Below are 27,084 nucleotides of genomic sequence, written 5' to 3'. Positions count from 1 at the left end.
CCCTACTTTACAGGAAGTCTTTCTGCTCTTCTTCGTTCCAAATGGGGGCCATTGAAGGACAATGAGCAAACAATCGGCTTTTATACTAAGCAGATACTTGAAGGATTAAAATACCTCCATGACAATCAGATAGTCCACCGGGATATAAAGGTAGGATGCACTAGGATTCACGCTTACAAGCTCCTTGGTAGGTCACTGTTTGCTTTGCAAAAGTCATAGCGTGTTACGAGTATTAATTGAGAATCGTGAATAAATCAACCTTAGAAAGAGCAGAAATGTAAAACACTACCTTCTCTGCTCCAAGTCAGTTATTGATACGCCTTATCTCTTCTCCTCAAGGAATAAATCTCTCAGCCATGTTCAGCCAACAAAGATTGACCTTCCACTGCACGCCTGACACTGTTTCTGGTGCTCTGGGGAGGGGGTAACACAGCAGGACAAAACTGGGCAGGTTAGGGTCCCCATGCCTGAGGCGCTTACAGGCTGCTTAGTCTTTGTATCCTTGCCCAGACTGGCTACTCAGTAGATATTTACTACATCAATGGATGAATGATTAGGAGGGGAAAGAAAAAAAAAAAAAAAAAGATTCCCTCTTCTCACAAGTATCATATACTCATTGTTAGAACTAAAATTAAGTAATTATTTGCTTCTCTTTAAAAGAGAAAATTCAGAGCTAATAAATTTCGACAAAGGGGGACTGTGGAAGGGAAGTTACTATACCATCCCCAGAATCAACCCACATCTTATTTCTTTGCCATATCCCTAAATATTCCAGGAAAAGAAGCCAAACAACAGAAAAAGTAAAATGACTAGGGAATCATGAATATCTTTGCTGAACACAGAGAGCCCCGACAGTTTGCAAACTACAGCAGGCCCAAACGAGGCACCTGTTTGACCCTGTGGCCTGAGTAACAGGTTGTGAATTGATAATATGTAAACAAAAATGGTGTCAGGAATTCACTCTGAAGGTTAACTATTAATGAAGAGCACAGACTGAGTCCTTATTTGCTCTAAGGATACCTTTTCTTGTTGTACTTATAAGCCAACAACAAACAGTAATGGAAGAAAGAACATTTTTGACTCAAGTCTTTTGTTCTCCAGGGCGACAATGTGTTGATTAATACTTATAGTGGTGTTCTCAAGATCTCGGACTTCGGGACATCAAAGAGGCTAGCTGGCATAAATCCATGTACCGAAACTTTTACTGGTATGTTTTTGCAGTGATGATACAGATCTTATGTAATTAAAGAAATAATTGCTGCATTAGAGCCTAATGTGAGAGATAAAGTCAGTCTGGGTTCTCACAGACATTCATGTGTGTATATTTTGGTGCTCACTGAAAAATGTTACGCAGAATTTGATCCGGCTCTTTTCTCATCTTGTATTTCTAGGATTTGCTCAGTCTCCTGTTTAATGCTACAGAAATGTTTGTTTGTTTGTTTGTTTGTTTGTTTAAAGTCCATTTGTTATTTGTTTTCCCCTTTATGTCATTACTTCTCTCCTGGTTGGCTAAAGCCACTATAATCCTAACAAGATTTTTTTTTAAAGTTTTTTTAGCCCAACCTCTCTGTGATTCTTACTCATATCTTAATCACTTCCCATTTGAACTATAAGTTCCTAATCTGTTTACTCCCTGTGGCCTATTTCCTACTCACAATATAAATAACCCTTAGCATTTCAATTCAGAAAGAGGAAATGACTCACCAACTCAGAATTGGGGTGGGGAGAGAGCTTGCCTGAGAAATTAGGCAATCCAGCCACCAAGCTACCTCTGAACAAAGTCCTGGGGGAGTGGAGAGAAAGTGATTGCCAAAATGGTACCAAGAGGAAACCAAGGCTCGGAGAGATGAATGCCACCGCCCCCCCACCAGGTACAGGAGGCCATCTGGAACTTAGACTCTGGTCTCCACTTGAAGTTCTTACTGCCCCACTCTGCTGAGTCTCATGAAGTGCTAAGTCCTTGTTATAATCATCAGAGAAAGACTAATTTAACAAAAAAATGTAATGAATAATCTGTGGTCTAAGATAAAGCAAAATGGCCAGGTACCCCCATTTCTGAATTCTGTGTGGTAGATGATGGTACCTCAATTTTGCAGGTGAGGAGACTGAGGGAGCAAAGAGAGATCACAGATAGAGGATGCAACAGCTTGTAAATGGTAGAACTTGGGTTTTTTAATCTACCCTTTGCTCTTTCCTTTGACCTTCTGGCTCTAGTCCATCTTCCTCTCCACTGTGCTGATGTATCTGTTCTGGTAGCCTGGGAAGGGAAAAGGAGAGAGAGAATTTCTGTATATTTTCTCCTCAGAACATTGCGTCAACAGCACCTTTGACCCAGTTCCTACCTTCACAGCAATGGGTAGTTAGGGCACAGCATTAAATATATTTAAAATGTATTTTTTTTAACAAAATTAATTCCAGCCTACTAGTAACTTGAAGTGTCTTTCCATTTCTTTCTCATACCCTCTCAATTTGGCAAGAGACATTTTAGATGCTGCCCGCACCCAGTAACTTCTGATGGGAGAATCCCTACTTTCAGACTTTTTATTTGAGTAAGATGTTAATGTAATGTCTTCTGCTAATCTTGAAGACATGTTTTGTAATCCCCAAAGGAGTTGTAGTAAAGCAGTCCTTCCAGAATCCTTTGTTTGCACTTCTCACACTGGCCTCACATGAGTGACACAGGCCACTAACGTGCCTGGTCTGTCTCCAGGGCTGATCAAGAGGACTTGGGAGAGGAATACCTTGATCTGCTCATGGCCATCGCCCTCACAGGTGCTCCGTCAATTTCTGATGAACTCACTGCAAAGACATTGACCTATTTGGTGATTTGGTGAGAGGGAAGGCAGCATCAACCGCCATTTATAGAGTGCTTACTATCTATCTGACTGTGTTAAGTGCTTTACATATTTCACTGAAATTCATACATCAGCTCTAATTATTTGGAATCAGTATCCCAATTTATGATGCAAAATTAAGGTTCAAAGAGGTTGAATAACTTGCCTGAGGTCACAGTGCTAGTAATAGAGCTATGATTCAAACTAGACTTAACATGCCAAGTGGAATTAATTATCTTCCCAAACCCATTCCACCCACACACTTCTCCATCTCAGTTGATGGCCACCCAAAACTTAGAGGGATCCATGGTGCCTCTCTTTTCTCACACCCCAGCCCAATCCGCAAGGAAGCCTACAGGCTCTACCTTCCAGAAGGTGTCCAAAATTAGACCACTCCTCTCTGCCTCCACTGTTGCCACCCTCAGCTCTCAACTACATTACCTCCAAAGCCGGTTCTCCCTCCTTCGGCTCTTGCCTCCTACTGTCTGCTCTTAACACTGCAGCCAGAGTGATCCTTTGAAACATAAATCAAGCCCTGTTGCTCAGAAACTTCAGTCGCTTTCTGTTTCTTTCAGAGCAAACAAATGCCGAAGTCCTAATGTGGCGGACAAGGCTCTGACCTGATTCGGAGTCCATTACCTTTTAGACTTCATTTTCTACTCTTCCCCTTGCTCCCTCTGTGCCAGAAACCCTGGCCTTCCTGCATTTCCTTCATATACCATGTGGCAGGGCCTTTGTTCCTGCTCTTTGTTCTGCTAGTAACACTTTTCTCCCAGCTATGTGTGGTTAAGTCCCTTTCCTTCAAGTTTTATCCCAGATACCATCTCAGCGAGCCTACCATGACTACCCTATTGATGTGGCAGCCCTCCCTGTGCACTCTTGATCCCCCTTCCATACTTTTTTTTGGTCATTGACATATCACTTTCTAATATACTATGTAATTTGCTGATTTATTATGCTATACTTTGATGTCTGTCTCCCACTGCAAAAAATACAAGCTCCATGAGCCAAGGATTTCTGTTAACTCCACTGCTATATTCTAAGTGCCTGGCCCACACTTTGGGCCCTTGATCTAAATCTGCTGAAGGAATGTGTGGATTAAGTGGGATGTCAAAGTTCACACTTTGAGTCACTAAGTCGTAGTAGTTTCATGAGTGATTGCAATGGCAAAGAAATACTAAAAGAGATTATTTTAAAGTAATTTTTTAGATCTTTGGAATGAAGCTATATAAGGTATGGATTTTAGAGTCGGTACTCTTAACTAGAGTTAATACTTTCCTTAGGCTAATGTACAGATTGGCTTGTGTCTTCATTATCTTGCTCTATAAATCTCCTTATATAAAATATTATGTGTCATATGATTATGGAATAAAGAGATCAGATACGAATACATAACTAAACCTGGGGTTTTTTTTTGGCACTTGCTCTATGGGGGATAATTAAGCATGACTAGCAGATAGAGTTCTTCGAAATATCTGATGAATAAAAACATTGCGTACTGTGTTGATATTACTTGAATTGTCCAATTTTTAAAGTCTACTGTATTTTAATCAGTTGTGATTTCTACTCAAGATATTAGTACAACTTAAATTCTCTCATCAATTCTATTTTAGACTCAGATACAGGAAAAACCAACTGGCGGACTTAAACACATAAACTTTTTCTAAAAGACCATTTGATTTTATTTACATCATTAAAAAAAAACCCAATCACCCTTGTTCATCATCTATAAATAGAGAAATCATAGCAGTTTTCTCCTAAGGGTAGGTGATTTGAAGAATGTAGTTACCTTACCCTTGGCCAGATGAAATGCTTCCCTCCAATAGTGTTGCTGATTTAAGCAGACAGCAGACATGTATAGTCATATGTGAACTTGAACATGAGCTATTGCCACATAATAATAAGAGCTGGAAGATAACCTGGCAAGATGACAATACTTGACAAAAATAATATACTTTTATTTGGTTTTATGAACAACAACAGCCAGTTTCTAGCATATGTTGCTGGGTTTCCTAGGAACAATTTAGAGGAATGGTGCATAGCAGTTTTACCTATAAATCATGCATGAGGCGTTCATAAAAGGTGTCTGTATTTATCAAAATGTCTGTCAGTTTGGTTATGAATCAGAAAATACTGAAGTAGCTCTTTTAGCAAATGCCTCAGTATTTGAAATAATTGAATATGACATCTTGGATGAGTTCCTGTTTGCTGATTATATTATTTGTATGAGTCTATCAGTAGCAGGGGATATGGCAATAATCTGTTCCTGTTCACACTTCTGACTCATTGTTGGATTTGAAGGAATCACTCTAGGGGGTAGTAGAAGCCAATTCAGCCCTCTTGTTCCATCCACTGAGACAACTGCAGTTGAGTGTTTATCTGATATACCAGACCAGAGGCAGAACCAAGCATACTTGGCTCTCCGTTTAGTGTTCTTTCTATCATACCAAACTCTTCCACTGTCTGATTCCACATGGCCTTTTAAATCTCCTATGTTTCATTGTATTCTTCTGCACTCTGTGTCTGGTGATTTGTCTGTACTGATGGCTCCTGACCTGTCTTTGATCTGTTAAACCTGTTATGCCATGGGCCACAGCACAGCAGAAGCCATATATATTTGATTTACAGAATGAAATACACCAAAAATGATTTACATTACTTTTAACAATGGCTTCCAGAAACTTCATGCTTTTGTGATTTAGAAATAAGAATCAAAACAGAAGAATTAAGCATTCAATTTAGAAATTGAGAAATAGAGATCTAGGAAAAATGGATGATTAACCTAGACTTTTCTTGGAAAGATTAGACATATACATAATAGGAATCTTCATGTATTTGAAAAACTAATTGCAAAATACGTATGTTGATATATTCTCTATTGTTCTCAAATAACTCATTCTTTGAAGTTTCTAAGCGGTTCCAATAAAATGATACCTCACTTATACTCTACTACCTAGGAGATGAGAAAGTATCTCTTCATGACCAGACCATGTTGGTGAGCTATTCTTATATCCCTGATGAAATCCACTATAACAACTGCTATTTCTACTTTTCTTAATGACAGAAAACTGGAACTCAAGAAAGATGAGATATTAAGACCTGAATCATACTTTTAAAGTTGTCTTATTTATGTGAACAATTAAGCTGTCAGTAGATATTCATCTGTTTTCTCTCCTTTAAAGTAGAAGTGTGTTTGAATTATCCCCAGGTACCCTTCAGTATATGGCACCGGAAATCATAGACAAAGGACCACGAGGCTATGGGAAAGCAGCAGACATCTGGTCTTTGGGCTGCACCATCATCGAAATGGCCACAGGGAAACCACCTTTTTATGAACTGGGAGAACCACAAGCAGCTATGTTCAAGGTCACATTTCATATGTCTTAAATGTCTTAAAAACCATTGGATAAAGCTCTTGGCTGGTCCATTTATGTGTATGATATTTTTTTAGGCAAAAGGAAAAGAACCTAGGTAGGCACATTAAATATGCTCTCTGAGCCCAGTAAAGTCAAGAAGATTCACTTCCCTTGAAGTCAGTGCCTGTGCCTCACACTGTGGCTGTTTCCCTGCGTTAAATTTCTCAGCTTCAAAGTGAGATTCCGTATAACTTTGTCTGACCACCTTTCACAATGCAGCATAAATAACACACTACTCCCTGGAAGATGATTTAAGCTCTTTGGGAAACGGTCTGAAATCTTCCATAGAGGGAGATAGGAAGACACTTACTTCATTTAAGTATTAAATCAAAGCAATATTTTCCTTCTCTATCATAAGAGTTTGGAAGCTCCACTAAGAAAGGGGTGGACAGTAATTGCTATTTTAAGGACGTCAGTCGTATTCTTAGTATAGCTACTCTTCTAGCTTGTAGCCTTGCCCATTCATTCGTAACTCTCCTGGGAGTTACCTCCCAAAACAGGGAGTGCTGGATATGGAAATAGGGCTGACAGAGCCCAGGGGCCACAGCCTGGGAATCCAGGGACTGAGCAAAGCAGTGACCTACTCTGAGCCCCTGCTGTCCCCATCTGTCCTCACCTGCAACACTGCCAAGCTGGAGGAAGGTTTAAACTGAGAACCTGTTTCCCAAGAAGTAAAGCTCACCCATCTGCTGTTCTCTAAGGCAGAGCACTTCTGATGAGAATTTGTGATTTCTTTCCTTGCCATTGACTGTGTTTCTAGCACTTATTCCACTGTGAATAGCTTCTCGTGAGGGGCCATGTGTCATATACCTTCTACTTGTGTAGAAGGCTTGGCTTCCTTTCAGCTTGAAGATGATCTGATGGGATACTGCTGATACAGAACCAAGGACTGTACCCAAACCAGAAGGGCAATGAGAGCTGCTAAGAGAGCTGCGATTCTCGACATAAATGATGTCTTTCTTTTCTGGGTCAATGTTTCAACTTTCGACTTTTCACCCATCTCTAGGATTTCACTCTGAAATGCTGCTCCATTACCTATTAGTGCAGGGATTATTATACAGTAAGACTCTAGTACTGATTTACAGTGTTTGAATCTAGGCTCCAACACAGTCAAACTCTTTTAATGACTTTGGGAAAATTGCTTAACCCTCTGGTACCACATTTTCCTCATCTATAAAATGGGTATAAAAATAGTACTTATCTAATAAAGTTTTTTTGAGACATATATGAGATAATAAAGTACTTACAAGAGTATCTTACATATAATAAATTCTATATAATTACTACAAATAACTGTATATTATTGCTTATATAATAATACGCTTCTATAAGCTGTGTAATAACAAAAAAGATTTCCTTAGAAAATTTTCTCTACTAACTACATGAAAACATTTTTAAAAAGAATTTAGAATGGCTAGCAGTGAGAAGAAAATTCTAATTGTTACAAAAATTCTGTTTAATTTTAAGGTATTTTAAAATATCTCTTCATATGGGCAATTTGACAGTGGTAGAGCATTTGACTGCATATGGGCAATTTGAGACAGGAGAAATATTCATGTTTCATGGCATAGGGGAAAGAACACAGGCTTTAAGCCAAACAAATTAAGGTTTGAATCCCAGACCTGCCTTTCTAGAACGTATCACTCACCCCTCTGAAACTCATTTTTTTCATTGTTGTAACAGGGATAATACTTAATCCAGTGGGTTGTTGGGAGTATTCAATACATTTCATAAATCAAAAAGCCAAGCACAGTTCCTGGCACATAGCTATTATGGTCAACACAACGGTTTGAATTAAAAATCTCTTTCTTGCATGCCAGTGTGCTAACGTGTTCTAAAATGTCAAGGACTGAATTCTTACTTCATAGTGCTGTCTACTGTCTTAACATAATTGCTTGGTCTATGTCACTGACAAAGTTACAAAAACACTCTGGATACTTTCCATAACCTAGAGAAAAAAAATACCCTCTGTCACTTTGAGGAGAGGTATGAGTCTATAGAATACAGTAAAGGATTTTTTTGTGCTAGGAGGCCAAGTTTTCAATCCTGGAGCTCATATGATGAGATGGTCACTCAGAAGCTACATGTGTTGTGTCTTAGGTGGGAATGTTTAAAGTCCACCCAGAGATCCCAGAGTCCATGTCAGCAGAGGCCAAGGCATTCATACTGAAGTGTTTTGAACCTGACCCTGACAAGAGAGCCTGTGCTAACGACTTGCTTGTTGATGAGTTCTTAAAAGTTTCGAGCAAAAAGAAAAAGACACAACCTAAGCTTTCAGGTACGTGGTTGCATTGAAGAGGACATGGGTCAGAGTCACTATAAACCCTAAGCTTTTAAGGTAGAAGATTTTTCCAGAAGTACTCTGCTTATAGATATCACTAGAAGTTGGTATAAACATTAGCACATTGCGCTTAGACATTCAGTTTTGGTTTCAGGAAGCCGCCTTACCATCAATTTCGTGAATGCTGGGACCTCATACATAGTAGTCTTTCATTGGCTGGTTAGTAGGTAGGTCATGTATCAGGATCTATAGCAATCTTGCATCACTGATACAAGGGTTAAAGTCTAAAAGGGGTGAAATATATATAGCCTTTTATTTTTTGTTAAGATTTTATTTTATTTTGACAGAAAGAGATCACAAGCAGGCAGAGAGGCAGGCAGAGAGAGAGAGAGGGAGGAAGCAGGCTCCCTGCTGAGCAGAGAGCCCAATGCAGGGCTCGATCCCAGGATCCTGGGATCATGACCTGAGCCGAAGGCTGAGGCTTTAACCCACTGAGCCACCCAGGCACACCGAAATATGGCCTTTTAGAGCTGAAACTCTAAATCACCACTGATGGGCTCCAGAGCTCTTATGGAGCTGTTAAAACTTCCAGGCCATCCAGTACTGTGTTCTTTGAATTTTAGGCAAATACCTATTGCCTCTTAGAGGATATCTTTCTGAATCACTAACCCCCTGCAATGTGAAAGAAAGAAAAAAAAAGAAAAGAAAAGAAGATTGCCAGTTACAAGTAAAACAGCAAAATTGTCTTTTGCAATAATGTCCAAAACTTAGTTCAGAAAGGAAAAGCAAGTAAATGATCCCTTTGTTGTTGACATTTTTGTGTTTATCGGGGATGAGGATAGACAGATTGAGTGTTTGCAAAGGACATTGATCCGATTTCAAGCATCCGTTTTTCTGTTATCTGTGTTTAGCAACAAACCCAACATGTGCTTATGTTGCTGTTTGCTCTTCTTCCCACAGCCCTTTCAGCTGGATCAAATGGTGAGTTCATTTTTATATTTCACATTGAGCTGAAGTTTGGTACGTGATTATGTGATAAGCTCTAGATTTCCCATTAAAAAACCTCTGCATTTTGCCTCCGTGGGAGGCTCCCAGGTACCAAGGCTGTGTGCAGCTGCAGGCCTGGCTGGGCTCATTCCTTCAGAACCCCCTCTCCTCCTTAGGAAAGCAAAAACGGATGTGCTAACCCAGTTAGCGGCTACAGTCCCAATTATGAGTGTTCTTAGGTGTTACAGAGCACTTTATGCCTCCTGTTAATTATGACTACAAACTACAGCCTGGCTTTACCTCTCCTCAAAGAATGCAAGCTGCAGGACTCTTCCTTCCCCAGTTCTTTACGGGTCATAAACACTTTCTGTCTGGAGCAGAGGGCACTGCCCTACCTCGAGGGGCGCCCACTTCAACAGGAAGAGTGGGAGGGTGGTGATGAGGAGGACCTCCTTCCGCCTTCGAGAGACATGACTTGCCCAATCTCAGACTGCTCTCCCATTGCTACACAAAGACCCAGAGAATGAAGCAATTTGTTTTAACTTAATAAACACTGTGACTCTGCTGTGTGCACAAGGAATGAGCTAGGTCCTGAAATCATAAGGATGAGAAAAGCATAGTTCCTGTCTTTAAGAAGACGTTCTTGTAAGGGAGACACACAAGGAAAAAATCCGCTGCTCCGTGGTGTAATGTAGTCAGTGCAGAGGGAGTCACAGAGGGCGAGTGGGGAGCCAGGCGAGGTCAGTCCTAGCATGAGCTAAAGCTGTAAGCGTGAAACCCCGCTGTGTGTGAAGCGGGCAGGAGGTGGCTCAGCATTGCTGGGCTTAAAATACATGGGGAGGAGTTGAACGTGGAGGGGGTAAGCAGGAGCATATCCCAAAGAGCTCCCTATGAGAATTATCAATCAGGAGGGGAGAGCCAGGGAAAGACTTTAATCTGGAATTAAAATCACGGGGTCTGTAATTCTGTGATAATAGAAACGTCCTCTATCTACACTGTCCAATCCCTTAGCCACTAAGCATATGTGCTTTGAACAGTTGAAATGGGGCTACATTGACAGAGGCCCTGAATTTTAATTTTAATTTTAATTTCATTGAAAGGTTCCTGTAAATAAGCACAGGGGGCTAGCAGCTACCATATTGAACTGTGAAGCTATTGATGGCTCGTTCTGAGAGCTGCCCGAAGAATCATTTATTTAATAACATTTACTAGGTAACCTTTTTAAACCTCTGCTGTGCACTTAGCACTCAGGATCTAGGGCCTAGGGCCTAGGCCCTCAAAATATAGGCATGACTCAGACCTAGATCTGCCTGCATGGGTCACTTGGAATGTTTGTTAAAAATTAAGATTTCTGGCCCTTCCCAGAATCTATAGCTATAACCTAGAATGCTACACTTTTAAGTAAACAACCTGATGACTTCTTTGCTCGATAAAGTGTGACAACCTGTGAGATTTGGGCAGTCAGAGACAGGAGACAGGGTGATAATTAGGAGTTGGCTCTGACTGAGCTCTGTCCCTAAACTGTCCCGAACTCAGAGAACTTAGAGTCCCTGGTGCTTTTGAATAGCTGTTAGGATCTAAGGCAGCTCTCACAGTGATGGGAGGGAGTTAGAACATTCCCCCTTTCCCAAAATGGGCATAGCCAATTTGCTGAAGTTAGAGCCCTCTCCCTCCCCCTAGACAGAAGCTCCCAGCAGTCTGGAGCCCATAGATTGGCCCCATGTGCTCCCTCCCCATGCCAGTCTACCCATAATAAAGCCATCTTTTTAGGGAATTTTTATTGGGATGAGGATAGACATCCTAACGGTTAAGGGAACCCGTACCCATCAGCTCCCACAAAAGAACAACAAGAAATACTCTTCCAGAGGCATACCTTTGACATTTCCTATCCTCAGAGAAGTCATTCAGCCTCTCTAAGACTTCCCATGGCCAGCCCTACAGCAAAGGATTTCTTAAGAGTTGACAAAGACATGGGGCGCCTGGGTGCCTCGGTTGGTTAAGCCTCTGCCTTCAGCTCAGGTCATGATCTCAGAGTCCTGGGATGGAGCCCAGGGATCGAGCCCTGTGGTGAGCGCCACGTCCTGCTTCTCCTTCTTTCTCTGCCCTTCTCCTGCTGCTCACGCCCATTCTCTCAAATAAGTAAAGAAAATCTTTAAAAAAAAAATTGAAGAGAGAGTAGCATACAGGCAAGTGACTTAACTCCTGCCAGGCTTCTCTCTGACCTCTGGAGGCTCCAGAACTTCAGTGTATTTGAGCTGATATCAGGGGACTTGTGACCTCCGTGCTCTCCAGAAACTGTCAGCATGCTTCTGTGGTAACAGTTATACCTGAGTTTCTCCCCAGAAAGGCACTGTGGTTTCTCACTTACCTGGAAATCTTTTACAACTTGAGAAGCTAGAAATCTCAGGAATGGATTTCATCACGTTTCCACCAAGAATATACATACTTGCCTGCCTCGGCATCCCCTTTTCTCCCTCTTTCCCCCATCATGGAGGAGGGAGTATTCATTTTCCAACAGAAGGTGAACCCCCACTTGGCTTCTGACCCCACACACCCCTGACTTCTTCACCTTCCCCCTCTCCACATAACTCCCCATCTACCCATGCTCTAGTGTTTTCTGTCCTAAACTAACCTTTCCCCTGACACTACTTACTGCTTCATTGGCTAACACCCCACTTTTCCTGCTCCTCATCCCAGCTTCAGGTCTTGAAGAGCAGTGTCCCCTGATCTTCCCCACCTCTTTCCCACTAATCTAGTGTCTAGCCTACATTGTGTCTGGTGTCACTGACCATTGACCCTGCCTTGTTCTGGGTCACTAATGGGATCCATTTGGCCAAATTCTGAATTTGCTCATCCTCTCAGTGGCTTTTGGCCTAGATACGTCTCCTCTCTTCTGTTAGCCCTCTCCTCCGGGGGCTTCTGTGACACCCCCCCCCCATTCTCCTGATTTCCTCTAGCTTCATGGCTTCTCCAGTCATTCTCCTTTGCTACCTCCTTTTCCTCTAAATATTGGTGTTCTTAAGGTCTGGGACCTCTGCTCTCTCCTCATCCCTCCCTAAATTATGTCATCCTTTGCTTTAAATACCATCTGTAGGCAGGGGACTGCTAGAGTTATGTCCCCAGCTCTGTCTTTTGAGCTCCAGACTCATTCCATGGCCTTAATTTCTTAAACTGAATGCTCAGATCACACCTCTTCCCCACCAAAAATAACTTCCAGTTCAGCCTGGATTCCTTTTCATCTTAGTATATAAGTAGTTCTTTCATTCATTCATTTCTTAAGCCAGACACCTCAGGGTCATTTTTGATTCCTCCCTTTCATACCCTCCCTTCAATCCAGCAGTGAGTCCTGTTGGCTACCCAACAAATATTAGATATCTAGTAGATATATGCTGGATGAATGACTGCATGAGCCCAACAGAGAAGAGTAATCAAATTTAAGATTAAACTTAAATCTGGTAGAAGAGGGATTCAGGGCTGTGTACACAGAGCATACAAAATATCTACAAGTCCCTTTTTTTCCTAGGTGAGCCATAATGACCCTGGGCACTGGATTCCATCCTTAAACATAGACAGTGTTACCTCATGAGACTTCCTTTAGGCAGTTGGTATCCATAGCAACCCTAATTCACAGGTACGACACAGCCCTTCTCGGTACTGGGCTATTAAATCACATAATCTGACCAAAAAACCAAAGAGCAAGGCAAGTCAAATCCTCACTCCCTCTATTCTTTAGAATCTTTACTTATAGAAACGCAGGATAGAAACTCCATGTGGTAGCATTCTAGATAGAATTTAGTCCCAAGGAACAACAATTTTGTCTTTGGCCTATAAATGATGCCTGCCTCCATTTCTGCATGGAACACACGTTGAGAGAGGATCTCCACTCTGTGAGCTGGGAAAGATGCCCTCACTGAGTCCAGGGGGTCCACAATGAACCCCACTGCAGGGCTTTTGTGCCTTCCTCACAAAGATGTTGGCCATCCCATCGAGCCAAGAGAAGGGTGAGAGCTTGATTCAGCTATCCTTTTCTACCAGCCACATTTAGCTTTAAGGGCTTGATAGCTAATAGCAATGCAAGCCCTGCTCCTGTGCCTTGAATCCATATTTGGCCCAGCCAGCAGCTGTTTTGTCCATTCAGCAATCTGTCCCCGGAAATGCAGAGTGAAACAAAGCACACTATAGGTCTTGGAAACTCCCAGAAATGTCCTTGCAGAAGCAGTCCTGTTTGGGCCCTCCGACAGACCTGTCTCCTCTTAGACAAACCTTACTGTTGCCAGCAAGAGGTTGCTCATTTGCTTTCTGTTACAGCAGCGCTTCCTAAAATTTAGTCCACAAAGTGCTGGGTCCATGAGCTGTCCCAGGAAAGAGGGCATTCCGTGGTCAAGTAAGTTTGGGAAATGCTGCCTGCAGGTGCTTCCTCTCCTCCCCCAACCCCACCCCCAACATCTCTTCAATGTAGCTGTTTGCACTTAACCTTTAACTAAGGGATTGTGGTGTTGACTTGGTAAACCCAGAGCAGCTCTTCTTAGCTTCATCTCAGTTCCTACCTTCAAGTGAATCAGCAGTGCAGTAAATTCAATGACAGAAGGTGGGTCAACCAATTCCTCCTTGAGAGACTTTCTAGTTAACTGATCACTGGGATGATTTCCTCAGAGAGGAACTATCCCAGGAAGCTGTATACATCTCTTCTTCCTCCCTACAGTTGAAACCAAAGCCAAGTATCTCTCTAACACCTGTTTTCTTCATCGGAGCTGTAAGTGGGATAGAATAATAGAACAGTAGTACATGACATCTTCGGTATAACCAAGGCGGGTAGGACGTGTCCTACCTGCAAGTTTCTGTGATTAAGGAAGCTCCTAGATAGAGCTAGAAAACTTTTTCTAAGACTCAGCAGCTTCAGAAAGCTTCCCTGATGGGTGTGGTCAGGGCAATCCATTTTCAGAGAAATGTCACTTCCTGCTGTGTAATGGGATTTTTTTAATCTTCTGGATCATCACTAAGTGTGTTATGAAGTAAATCAAGTTCTTGGTAATGTGGTGTGACCACCTATTGAGTATATGCTTGTGAAAAATATTTATAATAACATATTTTTCTGATTACAAAAATAATACTTGTTTATTGTAGAAGGTTTGGAAATTTTGGAAAAATAAAGTCACAGTCACCCCAAATCACATTTTCTGGAAATAACTACCATTCGTAATATGGTATATTTTCTTCCAAGTATATATATAGCAGATCATAAGACATATCTGTATGTGGAATCATAGGGATAGAATCCAGAGATAGTTGGAGGAAAAGGGCAAAGAAAAGAAAGGGAAGGTCTGTTTGGCTTTCATATATTGGTAAATCAGATGAGTGCTTCTCAAACATGTACATCTGTCTGATCAGTGTGGATGGCCTGCTGCCTCCACCCCTAGCTGTTAATCATTACTGATTTGTAGTCACCCCGGACAGAGGGAGGAGTTCACAGCTGAATGACTATCCCACATCTTTGAGCTTGGTGCCCTCGTTGAAACAGCCCAGCCGAAGAGGAATTAAGTTAAAAAGGGATTCTGGGCAACCTTGGATTTCCTTTTTTATAATTTTACATCTGCCTTCTTTGGTAAGACCTTTTGTAGTATTGGGACACTTGTTTGGTAAGGATGACTCTGTCAAAAGTTACTTCCTTTAAAATTAGTATTTGATGAAACATTGGTAACTCCTGCTGGGCTAACAGAATCTCCATCACAATAAAAGCCCATGTCTGAGGCAGGATCACAATCTCTGGGAACTGGGAAAGACCTAAGAGATCATGTGGTCTTTTGATTTCCAAAATTTGTATTTAGCAAAGGACCCTTTTTTATATGACCCCTTAAGCAGAACCCTGATATATAAGACTGACAGAACATATTTCTGTTAGACAAAACAGGGTTGAAACCTATGTTCTAGAATCACAGAATCCTCAATCACCCCGGCTACGACAGCCCCAAGATGCTAAGGTGGACACTTGAGCCTGTGAGGAAGATGGTATAAAAAAATACGAACTTGATCCTTTATTTTATTTTTAAATATATGTATTTATTTATTTATTTGAGAGAGAGAAAGAGAGAGAGCAAGCACAGCAAGGACAGGAGGAGAGGAAGGAAAAAGACTCCCCACTGAACATGGATCCCAATGCAGGGCTCGATCCCAGGACCCTGAGATCATGACCTGAGCTAAAGGCAGATGCTCAACCGACTGAGCCACCCAGATGCCCCACCTGATCCTTTATTTTATAGACGTGAGAACTGAGACCCATAAATGACCTTCCTAATGTCTGACAGGTGGCCAGTAGCAATGAGGGGATTGGAACCCAGGACTACTGGACCTGGTTCTTCTTCTGCAGTTTCATGGCCCTAAGATATTCCTTCTAGGGCCCGGGGGACCCCTACCCTGCCGAGCCCCTGCCTGGGTTGTATGTGGAGCCACGGGATCCATGACCAGCCTCTTAGCATAATTTGACTAGTCATTGGAACGAGACACACCAGTGTTGCTGTCTTTGGGTGCGTGTTTAGTATGTGTATCTTTTTAAAAGCGTCAGTGACCATTTCCTCCCCTCTCGTGACAAACAGAGTATCTTCGAAGCATATCCTTGCCTGTGCCTGTCCTGGTGGAGGACACGAGCAGCAGCAGCGAGTACGGTTCAGTTTCTCCTGACACGGAGTTAAAGGTGGACCCCTTCTCTTTCAAAACGAGAGCCAAATCCTGCGGAGAAAGAGATGTAAAAGGAATACGGACGCTCTTTTTGGGGTAAAGACCTGACCAACTTTGGGTGAAAGAACTGTGTTGTGTGTCCTTTTATAAAGGACATGGCGATTTATGCTGTCTAAATTCTTCCAGCATTCCAGATGAAAATTTTGAAGATCACAGCGCTCCCCCTTCCCCTGAAGAAAAAGATTCTGGATTCTTCATGCTGAGGAAGGACAGTGAGAGACGCGCCACCCTTCACAGGATCCTGACAGAAGACCAAGACAAAGTTGTGAGAAACTTAATGGAATCATTGGCTCAGGTAAAATCTCTCATGGATCCTTCGTTTCCCAGAGTTAACATAATCTTAGCTGTGTCCTCACTGCTTGGAACTGTCCCAGGCGACGTGGAGCCTTGAGAAGGGTGTAGAGCTCTTGATGATGAATCAGACCTACCCAGGAGAGGTAAAAGGGAAATCCTTGATGTAGAAACTGCATTTTTGAACATAGCTACTTGTAAGTCACTAGCAACTTGCTCATGGCGGTGAAGTTCCAACCAGCCTGCAAAGCCCCTGTTACACTCCGTTCATTTGTTTATCGATCGATCCACACGTACACATTGAGCCACGTGACTTCCTAATTCCGATGGTAGCACAAGGCTCCCTGCTGGTCTCCTTTGAGCATTTAGGAAATACTGCAGACTCAGCAAGGACCCCTGTGCTTGTGGGGCTACATCCAGATGGATGAAGGGTAATGGCCATAATAAGTAAATTATATAGTGTGTTGAAGGCTGTGTATGCTGTGAAAAAAAAACTAAGCTGGTCGAACTCTCACTCCCTGGTATATTCGTTTGCTGGGGCTGCCGTAACAGAATCCCACCGGCTGAGTAGCTGAAACAACAGAAATTTATTTCTCACGGTTCTGGAGGCAGAAGCTCTGAGAGCGAGGTATCAGCAGGTTTGGTTTCTCCTGTGGCCTCTCTCCTTGGCTTGTCTGTGGCACCTTCTTGCCACATCCTTACCCAGCCTTTTATCCCTGTGCACCCCGGTGGGTGTCTTTTCCTGTTGGATTAGAGCCCCATTGTTGTGATCTCACTTGACCTTAATTACCTCCTAAGATCCTTTCTCCAACCACAATCACAATGGAGGTTAGGGCTTCTGATTGGGGTCAGGGGGGACACAATTCAGTCCGTAATACCTGGGAAAATATGTTCCCTAGGATTCTGCTTACAGATACAAAGAAGAATCCCCTCCCCAGTTTTGTCCCAGTAGAAATGGGGTTTCCCCCAGCCCCAGGCCTCTGGTGCTGCCTCCTGAGTTGGAAGCAGAAGCTCACATCTCTTCAGGATGTCAGCCTCCACAGCCATGCTTGGCTTCAGGCTTGATACTTGGTACTTTCTTTCAGTGGCATGGGCATTGGGGACTTGTCTGCCTTCTCAGGCTCCTGTGACCACCAGCTGGCTATGCCTTCTTTCCTACCTTCCGTCTTGGGAAAACAGCTTCGGAAAGTGTGGAGCTAGAGGAGATAGGTCAAGTTTGTCTCTCAGTCCAACCATCACCCTGTTCTCAGCTGTACTGGATGTAAACAGAGCAAGACTCTCTTTCTTGGCTCCTGTCTTTATCATGAGAACCCCACAAAGTTTCTCTGCTGATTCTTTCTTCTTAGCAGTTCTCTAATGCCCACCTCTTTTGATCGCATAGGAAGAGTCAAGGCCACATGTGTACCAGCAGGCTCTCTGGTATGAGGAGAACTGAGATGGGCGCCACCTACACTTTCTGGGAAGACCCTGCGTGGATCCTAGAGAAAATCTACCTCAAGCAGTTCCTTGGAGGCCCAGGAAGTTGGGGCTCTGGGCTGAGGGACGTTGGGGCTCTGAGCTAGAGTAGGGTGAGGGCTGAGGAGGCTGCACAGGAATGTGGGAGATGTGGACAAGACAGGAGCCATCTTGAACCTTCGGCTTTCTCTCTTCTCTTGCCTTCTGCTTACTCTGGTCATTCAAGGATCGGGGATCGGATGGCGTGAAATAAGGGGAATCAAATTTAGATGGAAGGAACAGCTGGGCAGCAGTTAGAGGTCATACATTCATTCAACAAATACTTATTAAACCTCTGCTGAATGCCAGGCACCCGTCTACTTGTTGTGGACATCACAGTGAACAAAACTGGGAAAAAGAAATATCCCTCAAAGCTGGCATTCTAGCAGAGGAAGAAAAACAATAAATATTAGTAAATATTTCATAGTAGTAGTGGCACATCCGGTGACATAGTAATAATAGCAAACCTACAGTAATAACAGTAGTAACAGGAAACATATTCAACATACACTAATAACAGCAGATGCTTCATAAGGGCCAGTATTATTCTTAGTAGTTCAGGTATATTTACTAACTCCAACCTCGTGGCAATAGCACTATAGTAATAGTTCTGTTGTCCTCATCTTGCATACGACTCAGAGACACAGAGGAGCTGAGTAATTGCCACGACCACACAGCCCTAAGCAGCGGAGCCCAGATTTAGACCCACACAGTCTGGCTCCAGGGTCTGTGCTCCTAAGCACCACCCCACTCTCCTCCCTGGAAGACAGCTCCCAGATGCTGACAGGTGCTAGTGGAAACGGGAGGGACTGGTGCTTGGAGTGGAGGAAGGAAAGGAAATCTCCCTTCGCTGCTGTGGAGCGAAGCCCTTTCTGAACTGTAGCTGCTCGTGTCAGACGCCTGTTTCAGCTCCAAAACACGCAGAACGCAGGGATTGCCTAAATCTCATAATCATCCCTAGGGACGAGCTCTTCCAGTACAGAAAGCATCTGCTTGTTTGGGGTTTTTGAAGGTCCATTGGGCAGGACTGCCTCGGTCGTTGTCATGGTCCCAGCTCTTAGCACAGAGCCTGGCAAGAGACTTCCCTTCACGAGTGTGCTGAAATTCTTAACATTTCGCAGTTTGTTAATCCTATTCAGTCGTCTGTGGCCTCCTGGTTTTTTGAGCGTGCCTGAGTGTTCTCTATAAAAGGAGAAAGAAGAAAAAACTCAGAGGGCATGCCTTGGTGCACCGGCACAAAGGGACCAGTGAGGACCAGAAACTATGGGTCAGAATCACGTGCTGCATCTCAAATCATCCAGGGATAGCAAGGGTCCCTCTGATTGTATCGCTAAGGGTGCTGTGAATCCCTTGGTGGCGTGGCAATAGACAGGTTCTGATTCAGGCTCACTGCCTGCTCTTCCAGCCAACCGAGGCAAGAGAAGGCAATGATGAGGAGTCTGGGCTCGGCCTCAGCTTTCCTCTGCTGGAGGCCTGGCTTTACTGTTTATTAGGAGGCTGTGCAATTTGGGCAAGTTATTTAACTTCTCTGAGGCTGATTTTCTAACCTACAAAACAGAGGAAATGAAATGCCAATATCTACCTCGTGGAGTTTCTATAAGGAATAACCAAGGTCATGAGCAACTGAGAGATTAATAGAGTGTTTCACAAATGTTAACTATCATTATTGCTGTTGTGACCATTATCAAGCAGGCTAATCATCGTTGTCTAATCTCTTAACGTTTTTTCTACAACCAGATGTAAATAATTCTTTTCGTAGTGTTAAATATCTCTGGATACACCTTTACCTTTAAGCCCACCCCCTTTTTTTTTTTAAATTTTTTTGAACTTCTTTTTTTTTTTAAGATTTTATTTATTTATTTGACAGAGAGAGATTACAAGTAGGCAGAGAGGCAGGCAGAGAGAGAGGAAGAAGCAGGCTCCCCGCCAAGCAGAGAGCCCGATGCGGGACTCGTTTCCAGGACCCTGAGATCATGACCTGAGCTGAAAGCAGAGGCTTTAACCCACTGAGCCACCCAGGCGCCCAAGCCCATCCCCTTTTTTTAAGGGGGGAGGGGCAAAGAGAGAGGGAGAGAGAGAATCTCGATCAGGCTCCACACGCCTGTTGAGGGGCTCGATCTCATGACCCTGAGGTCATGCCTGAGCTGAAATCAAGAGTCAGGCACTTAACCAACTGAGCAACCCAGGTGCCCAAGCCTAAACTTTTTTAATAAGACCAAAAGTACTGCTGTCCCAAAGCAGCCCACAAAAGCACTTTGGACTCATAATATCCTTCTGAAATTCACTCATCATTTTTGAAGAGTTTTAAAGGATAAAGAATAGAGCACGCCTTTGCAGCAGAACCTGGACAGTGCTGTGCTCAGGAAAGGCGCACTGTAAAGGGCAACCTTTGGATGCCGAATCTGCGTCCTTGATACGGGAGATGCTCGTCTTCGTAAGCACATTCAGGAGTGCGCATGAACACAGGAGTTAGAACAGAAGCCACGATCATGTAAGTGGATGAACCACTACAGACAGAAAACATTTCCCAGAGCAGACAGTGTTCCTTGGTAGGACAGTGGCACACACGTCAGAAAACCAGAAGCAACATGTTCGTCTGTTGTGAAAACAAAGCTAATGTCAAAAAAATGTTTGCTATTTCAACTGCTGGCAAACATGGAGCTGATTCTTCACTAAGATAAGCTTCCAATTTCTGAATAACTCACATTTTTCTTCTTGAACATATTTTCATGTTATTATGATATTGCCTGTGAATCTTTACTTTGGGTATAATTTAGTTGGTGGTAAGAAAAGAAAGTTTATAATTGTTCCCAGTCTCGTTCTAATTTCCTTAATGACAGCTTTCAAGCTTTTCAATATAATCTTGTCTCATGAAAACATAAACACGAGAGGGAGCTCCCAAATGAAACCATACTGAAGGAGAGAACTTGATGGTACATTGATTGTAATAGAATCCTAGAAATTGTAATTATCACAAGCCTGATTGAGGAATTTAATTTTAATGACACGGTAACAAAATTGTATAATAGATAGAAATGAGCATAAAAAAATCTTGTTTCTTAAAGTTAAATGAGGATAAATAATACCCTACCATGTTTCCTTTGAGAAAAGGAACCCATTTAAATATCGTATTATATGTTTAATATATAAACGTGTCCATTGGTTCAGTCTTACAACCAATTACCTCATCGGTGGGTAAGGAATTGTTTTAAGTGAAAGGCATCGACACATTTTAAGGGCAGTTAAAGTTCTGGGGGGCACATTGTAGGTGACATCTCGTACCTGAAGGAGGTAGGGTCTTAAGGAATTCCAACCGTAGTGCCTAGCCGAGCCCCACAGAGACTGAAACTTGTGTGTGATTCTGATTACTTTGTATTCCGAGAGTTTGTACATCTCTTCTCAGCTTTGGCTGCTTTTGGCCCCCTTAGCATGCCATTTCTATTTCTGTCCATTCCCTCCTCCTCTCCATGTAGATAGTCACTCTCAATCCCATTGATTGTACTCTCCCTTCTTTACAACTAAAGGTACTCTTGCTGCTATCTTTTGACTTGTCTCTCTGGGCCAACTTTGAGCTTAAGATCCTATGGCTCCTTGCCTGTTCTCTCTTTAATTCCCCATTAAAGTTTCTGAGAGGTATTACCTCACCCTGTCCCTGTTTGGGGAAAGCTCTGTATATCTGACTAAATCATAGCTGTTGGCTGAGGTGTCAGTAGGTACTCTTCCTCCCAAAGTCTGATTATTTCTTGGGTGGTTGGTGGGGCTGGTGGGGCATAGAGTTCCAATATGGCCTCTTCCCTTTAGTGGGGACGTTTTGAAGCCCAGGTCCCAACAGAGGCTGTGGGAATGGCGGGCTCATGATGAATGTGTCTAGCACGGATCAACTGACAGGTTTTATTCACAGGGGGCTGAAGAACCTAAACTAAAATGGGAACATATCACAACCCTCATCGCAAGCCTCAGAGAATTTGTGAGATCCACGGACCGAAAAATCATCGCCACCACGCTGTCCAAGCTGAAGCTGGAACTTGACTTCGACAGCCACGGCATTAGCCAGGTTCAGGTGGTGCTCTTCGGTTTTCAAGACGCTGTAAGTATGATATTTTGCCTATGTCCTTCCACAGACTCCCAACGAAAATTAGAAAAACGGGTTAAAACGTTAAGTTCTGTTATCTTTTGTTTCTTTACTAAGTCTGATGACCTCTTCTTTTTCGATGGTGAGTAAGTGTGAGCTGGTTCCTCTCTGTGTGCTTCTAAGGAGCGGATTTGTTGCTATGTGTTTGTATCCCACAAAGTTGGATACCCATGAAATCGAACTCCATGGGAAAGAGCAAAAACTAACAAACATCTCCCGTGGCTGAACTCTGTTCTTACGAGGTCTTGTAGCGGGTCACTGTTTTGGTGACTTGCCACGGAACTCATTTTCCTCATGCACTTTTAAATTCTGTACGAGAACTGCCACCTAGTGGTCACTGGGGAAAATGCAACCATGCGGATTGGAATGATCGCCCCTGAATAAATCCCGTGCCTCCCCCCCCCGCCTTTTTCTCTGGTTTCCATACCCAACACTTTAAACACGTTTGTTTAGTACACATTAATTCCACACTGAATGAAAATTAATCCACGAGAGATTGCTGAAGACTCCAGCCTCTCAAGTAGGGTTGCTATGCAACATCAACTAGACGGCCAGTCTTTCTAAAGCCTGAATCAGCACCAGAGATGCTCTTTGTGAGTGAGACTGATCTGTGGAACTCTGTACCAGAGAGGCCTGAAGCCACTTCTAGGCCTTCGAGGCCTTCGCAGAGGGCAGGAGACTGAAATAAGAGAGTTCCTGGCAGTGTCTGGTGTAAATACAAAAGCACTTTGCACGAAGGGATTTAAATTCCCCAAATTAACTCACTGCTAACGTATGTATTTCTCCTGCGTAGATGTCTTGGCAGTTGTATTTGGCACATCAAATGATCCCTCATTTAAAACCAAAGTAAATCCTTTAACAGCCACTCACGTTCTCTGAAACTCTATGTAAGCCCCTTGGTCTTTGTGCCGTGCTGTGGTCAGGGACAACACTCCTGACTTGATTGAGGTTATGGTTGATGAAAGCAACGGGCGGCGCCTATCACTAATAGTTAAATGCTAAAGGCACACTTCACTGCAACTAGGGAAACCTAACCATCTGCAAATAGAAGGAATTAATTTATTGATTTTGCACTTGCCCGCACATTTGGCTTCCAGCCTAGAGGCTGGAAAACAAATTGACCAGTAGAATTCAGATTGAGTGGTGTAGTTTTAATTGTGGGCCTTAAGCCCAGGTCACTCTCTCTGTCTCTGTCTGTCTTTTGCTCTCTCTCTTTCTCTCTCTCTCACACACACACACACCTGCTATTGCTCACTCACTATCCAGGATGGGAGTGAACCCAAAGAATGTACCCCATTTAATGAAGAGCTATGGGGAGTTATGTAACTATCCTCATAGTTATGGGGGATCCCCTTCCATCTCGTGTGACACAGGAGAGAAGTTTCTAGTTTACTAAATGCTATACCTTACATTAGTCAAATAAGCAGGCAGATCCTTTAAGAAATGAAGGTCTGAGAACAAACTCATTCTGAAAGGATGTCCTAGAACAAGTGTGAGCCTGCCAATGGTTCACTTCCTTTTGGGAGCAACTATTATGGGGATTTTGATGAAGACAGACCAAGGGCAGGAGTAAGCAACTGGAACTCCAGCTTTTGGCCTGGGATTGCAGCTGGGGCATCTTCTCCATCGATTCTTCTCAATTCTCTGGTCAGAGCCCAGACCTTTTTTTAGAGGGTCGTGTCGACCAGCCGTTAGTGGAGTTAACCCCAGTTTTAAATAAGCTTCTCTTATGTCTTTATTTTAATGGTTATTTTTTAAAAGATAACACATATAGCTTACACATGCAATGGGATATTATTCACCCTTGAAAAAGAAGAAAATTCTAGCACATTATACTACGTGAAATAAGCCCATCTCAAAATTACCATGTGATTCCACTTACGTGACAGACCTAGAGGAGTCAAATTCATGGAGGTGGGAAGTGGAATGGTGTTCACCAGGGGCTGGGAGGGGAAGGCAGTGGGGAGTTATTGTTTAATAGGTGTAGAGTTTCAATTTTGCGAGGTGCATGCAAGGAATGCTAGAGACGGATGGTGTGATGGTTGCACAACAGTGTGAATGTACTTAACGCCACTGAATTATATGCTTAAAAGTGGTTAAGGTGGCAAATTTTATGGCATGTGTATTTGATGACAGTTTAAAAAAAGGTAATGCATGTATCTATTTCAGTGTCTATTTAAATATGTGAACTAGTAGTAGTCACTAAAAAAAGATACCCTTTACCACAGACTTTCGATGTGAACAGCCTTTCTGGAATATTCTAGCAGGTTCCTCCCCTATTTGCTGAGATAGACAACTGTGGGAAGGAAGATAAGGCATGCACTGTGGCAAATCTGGAGGTAGCAACACACATGCTCATTTCCTCCCTTACCTGCTTTTCCAAGTCACTAGACTAGGCTGAAGCATGTGGTTATATGAAACCTCAGAGTCACAACACTAGAGACCAGTGTTTGTTTTTATTTCAAACCCATTAGGTTATTTTTTCCTCCTTTACCACCTCCACCATCCAGTTTGCAGACGCCATGAAAAGCCGAAGTAGCTTGTTCTGAGTTCCAAAGAAGCCACATTTCATTTAACCAGACTGCCTTTGATTTGCTCCCATGGGGATCACCAGACTTTGATTCAAAGTGGCCATTTTTCATTGTTTCCCAGTGACATAAAGAAATTATGCACAATTCAAGGTGAAGAAACCTTTTAGTTGTTGTTGTTGCTAGAATGTCATCCTGATGCTTGTGTCATCTAGGTTATTTGCAGTTAAAAATTAAAGCAGACTAAATGTCACCCTCTTTCTCCAGGTCAATAAAGTTCTTCGGAATCATAATATCAAGCCACACTGGATGTTTGCCTTAGACAGTATCATCCGAAAGGCGGTGCAGACGGCCATCACCATTCTGGTGCCAGGTCAGGAATATTTAGTTACTTGGCAAATATTTAGTGTGTGACATTTTAAATTACTATTGATCTGTCATTTATGGTGTCTTCCTTACTGCCTTTCAGGCCAAGTTAGCCTTTTTGTTTAATCCTTTTAAAGCCACCGAATAATATTTATCTAGTGCCTCCAGTCTAAGCGATGAACACCAAGCCAAATGTCTACTATGGGTGAAGAAGATAGCTTCCTTGTCTTTAAAGAGCGTGTCTGGGTATGGCGAGAAAGAGGGGGTTATGCAGGACACCCAAACGCATATGCACTTCAATATGCAGATACTTGTACCCACAAAGCACACCCTCGTGTCATCCTTTACTGGTGGTTCCCAAACCAGCTGGTGCACTGAGGGATGTCAGGAGCTCTTTAAAATTATAGCTCTCCAAGCCCCATCGCAGACTGAGTGAGTAAGAATCTGCTGGGAAAAAAGCCCAGGAATCTGATTTTAATCCAGTTCCCAGGTCATTTTGATACACAGCCAGGTTTGGAAATCACTGGTCTAGACAGATCCCAGCTATGCTTGCTATGAGGTACAAAAGGGGTAGTGTTGATGAAACAGAGTTTTATGGAGTGAGAGGCACATTCATATTCCAAGGCAAACTTCCAAGTACTTTTGATAGTGTATTCACTAGTAAAACATTTTAAGCAGAGCTCTTCCATCCTATATGTGTGTGTGGGAGGGGGTGTGTGTGTGTGTGTGTGTGTGTGTATGTGTGTGTGTATAGAGATAAGTAGATAGATAAACAGATTTAGATACATAAACTAGAAATATGTTGCACTAATTTATGCATGTATTATAAAGCAGTCTAAAATAGAAGTTTGAAAGGATTAGATAATGAAGTATCTTAAAATTTAGGTTATTTATTTACATGGCACCACAAACTTAAGTCATCGCCAGCCTTCTGTGCTGTGGAATTCCCTCTCTTCTCTCAAAATACCTTGTTTGAGAGTGAGGGCACATGTGTCAAAGTTTATATGAAACCTCAGTAAAGATTAATTTATTTCCTTCTTCTGTAAGAAAGAAATATGGGAAGTTCCAATATCCCCGAACACGCTGATCCTCTACTCAGACCACACCTCCACCCCCTCATTGCTCTTGCCCTGTTCCTTCTCATTCTTCAGGTCTCCGTTTAAAAGGTGCCTCCTCAGACAGTCCTGACCCACCACGCAGTCTAAAGTAGGCTCCACTGCTGTTCTGTCTCCTTGGAAGTGTTTTCTCCCATTTGTGATGCCTTGCCAGTTTGAAACCGCCGTTATTTTCCTGTCTCGTGGCTGTCACCCTCACCGAGGGTAACCGTGTCCACTTTATTCCATGCAGAGCATATTGTCCAGCACAGTGCCTGTAAATCAGTGGACCCCTGATAAATAGGAGTTGAAATAATACATAAATGAGTTTCACCTGATTATAACAAATGAGGGTAGAAAATTTGCATAACTTAGAAAAAATTCTAGAGGCATGGAAACACGTAATTAGCAATTGGATGTGAACCTAGGGAAGGTAATGCTAGTGTAGACCTAATGTAATGCTCTAACCAAGTTAACAGATTCTTGTATTTTGGGAATATATCGTTAGGATAAACCTGGATGTGAGGAATATACCCTAGAGGGGTTATATATTCAGAAGATAGGAGGAATGAAAGGAACTAGGTGTGTATTAGTGAAAGGGATAGGTGTAGGCATAAGTTAAACACAGTAGCGATCTAAATGAGCAAAGGAGAGAGGGATTATACCTTGAAATATTTAAATAGCATATAAATGATCTGTTGATCTAATTTTTTAAAACTTCCCTTCAAAAATGGATTACCTAAATGCAATGGATTATATCCTGGCATAGAAAAAAAAATCAGTGAAAAACTTGTATAATCTGAATGAAGTCTGTAGTTTAGTTAATAGTGTTATACCAGTGTTAATTTCTTGGTTTTGATGAATACACCAGTTATATAAGATGTATTAGGGGAACTGGAAGGTGTATGGGAATTCTCTGTATGATCTTT

General features: G+C 42.6%; 1 protein-coding gene across 3 annotated transcripts in view; it reads left to right on the top strand.

Annotated features, from left to right (window-relative positions):
• The window catches only part of MAP3K5 (mitogen-activated protein kinase kinase kinase 5), a 194,706-nt gene that overhangs the window by 151,609 nt on the left and 16,013 nt on the right, over nt 1-27,084 (top strand). For all 3 annotated transcript variants that reach the window (XR_004381165.1, XM_032844826.1, XM_032844827.1), the window contains exons 17-25: nt 14-150; nt 1,102-1,207; nt 6,043-6,200; nt 8,351-8,528; nt 9,492-9,512; nt 16,109-16,286; nt 16,377-16,545; nt 21,937-22,122; nt 24,963-25,068. Coding sequence is in view for 2 of the 3 variants with exons in the window: in XM_032844826.1 (XP_032700717.1) it covers nt 14-150; nt 1,102-1,207; nt 6,043-6,200; nt 8,351-8,528; nt 9,492-9,512; nt 16,109-16,286; nt 16,377-16,545; nt 21,937-22,122; nt 24,963-25,068 (1,239 nt within the window). In the remaining variant the exon portion in view is untranslated. The remainder of the gene's footprint in view (nt 1-13; nt 151-1,101; nt 1,208-6,042; nt 6,201-8,350; nt 8,529-9,491; nt 9,513-16,108; nt 16,287-16,376; nt 16,546-21,936; nt 22,123-24,962; nt 25,069-27,084) is intronic.

The sequence above is a fragment of the Lontra canadensis genome, unplaced genomic scaffold, assembly GCF_010015895.1.
Source record: "Lontra canadensis isolate GAN:19392208 unplaced genomic scaffold, GSC_riverotter_1.0 scaffold156, whole genome shotgun sequence".
Classification (NCBI taxonomy): Eukaryota; Metazoa; Chordata; class Mammalia; order Carnivora; family Mustelidae; genus Lontra; species Lontra canadensis.
The sequence above is the reverse complement of the archived record's forward strand: the minus strand, read 5'-3'. Positions and strand labels throughout refer to the sequence as shown.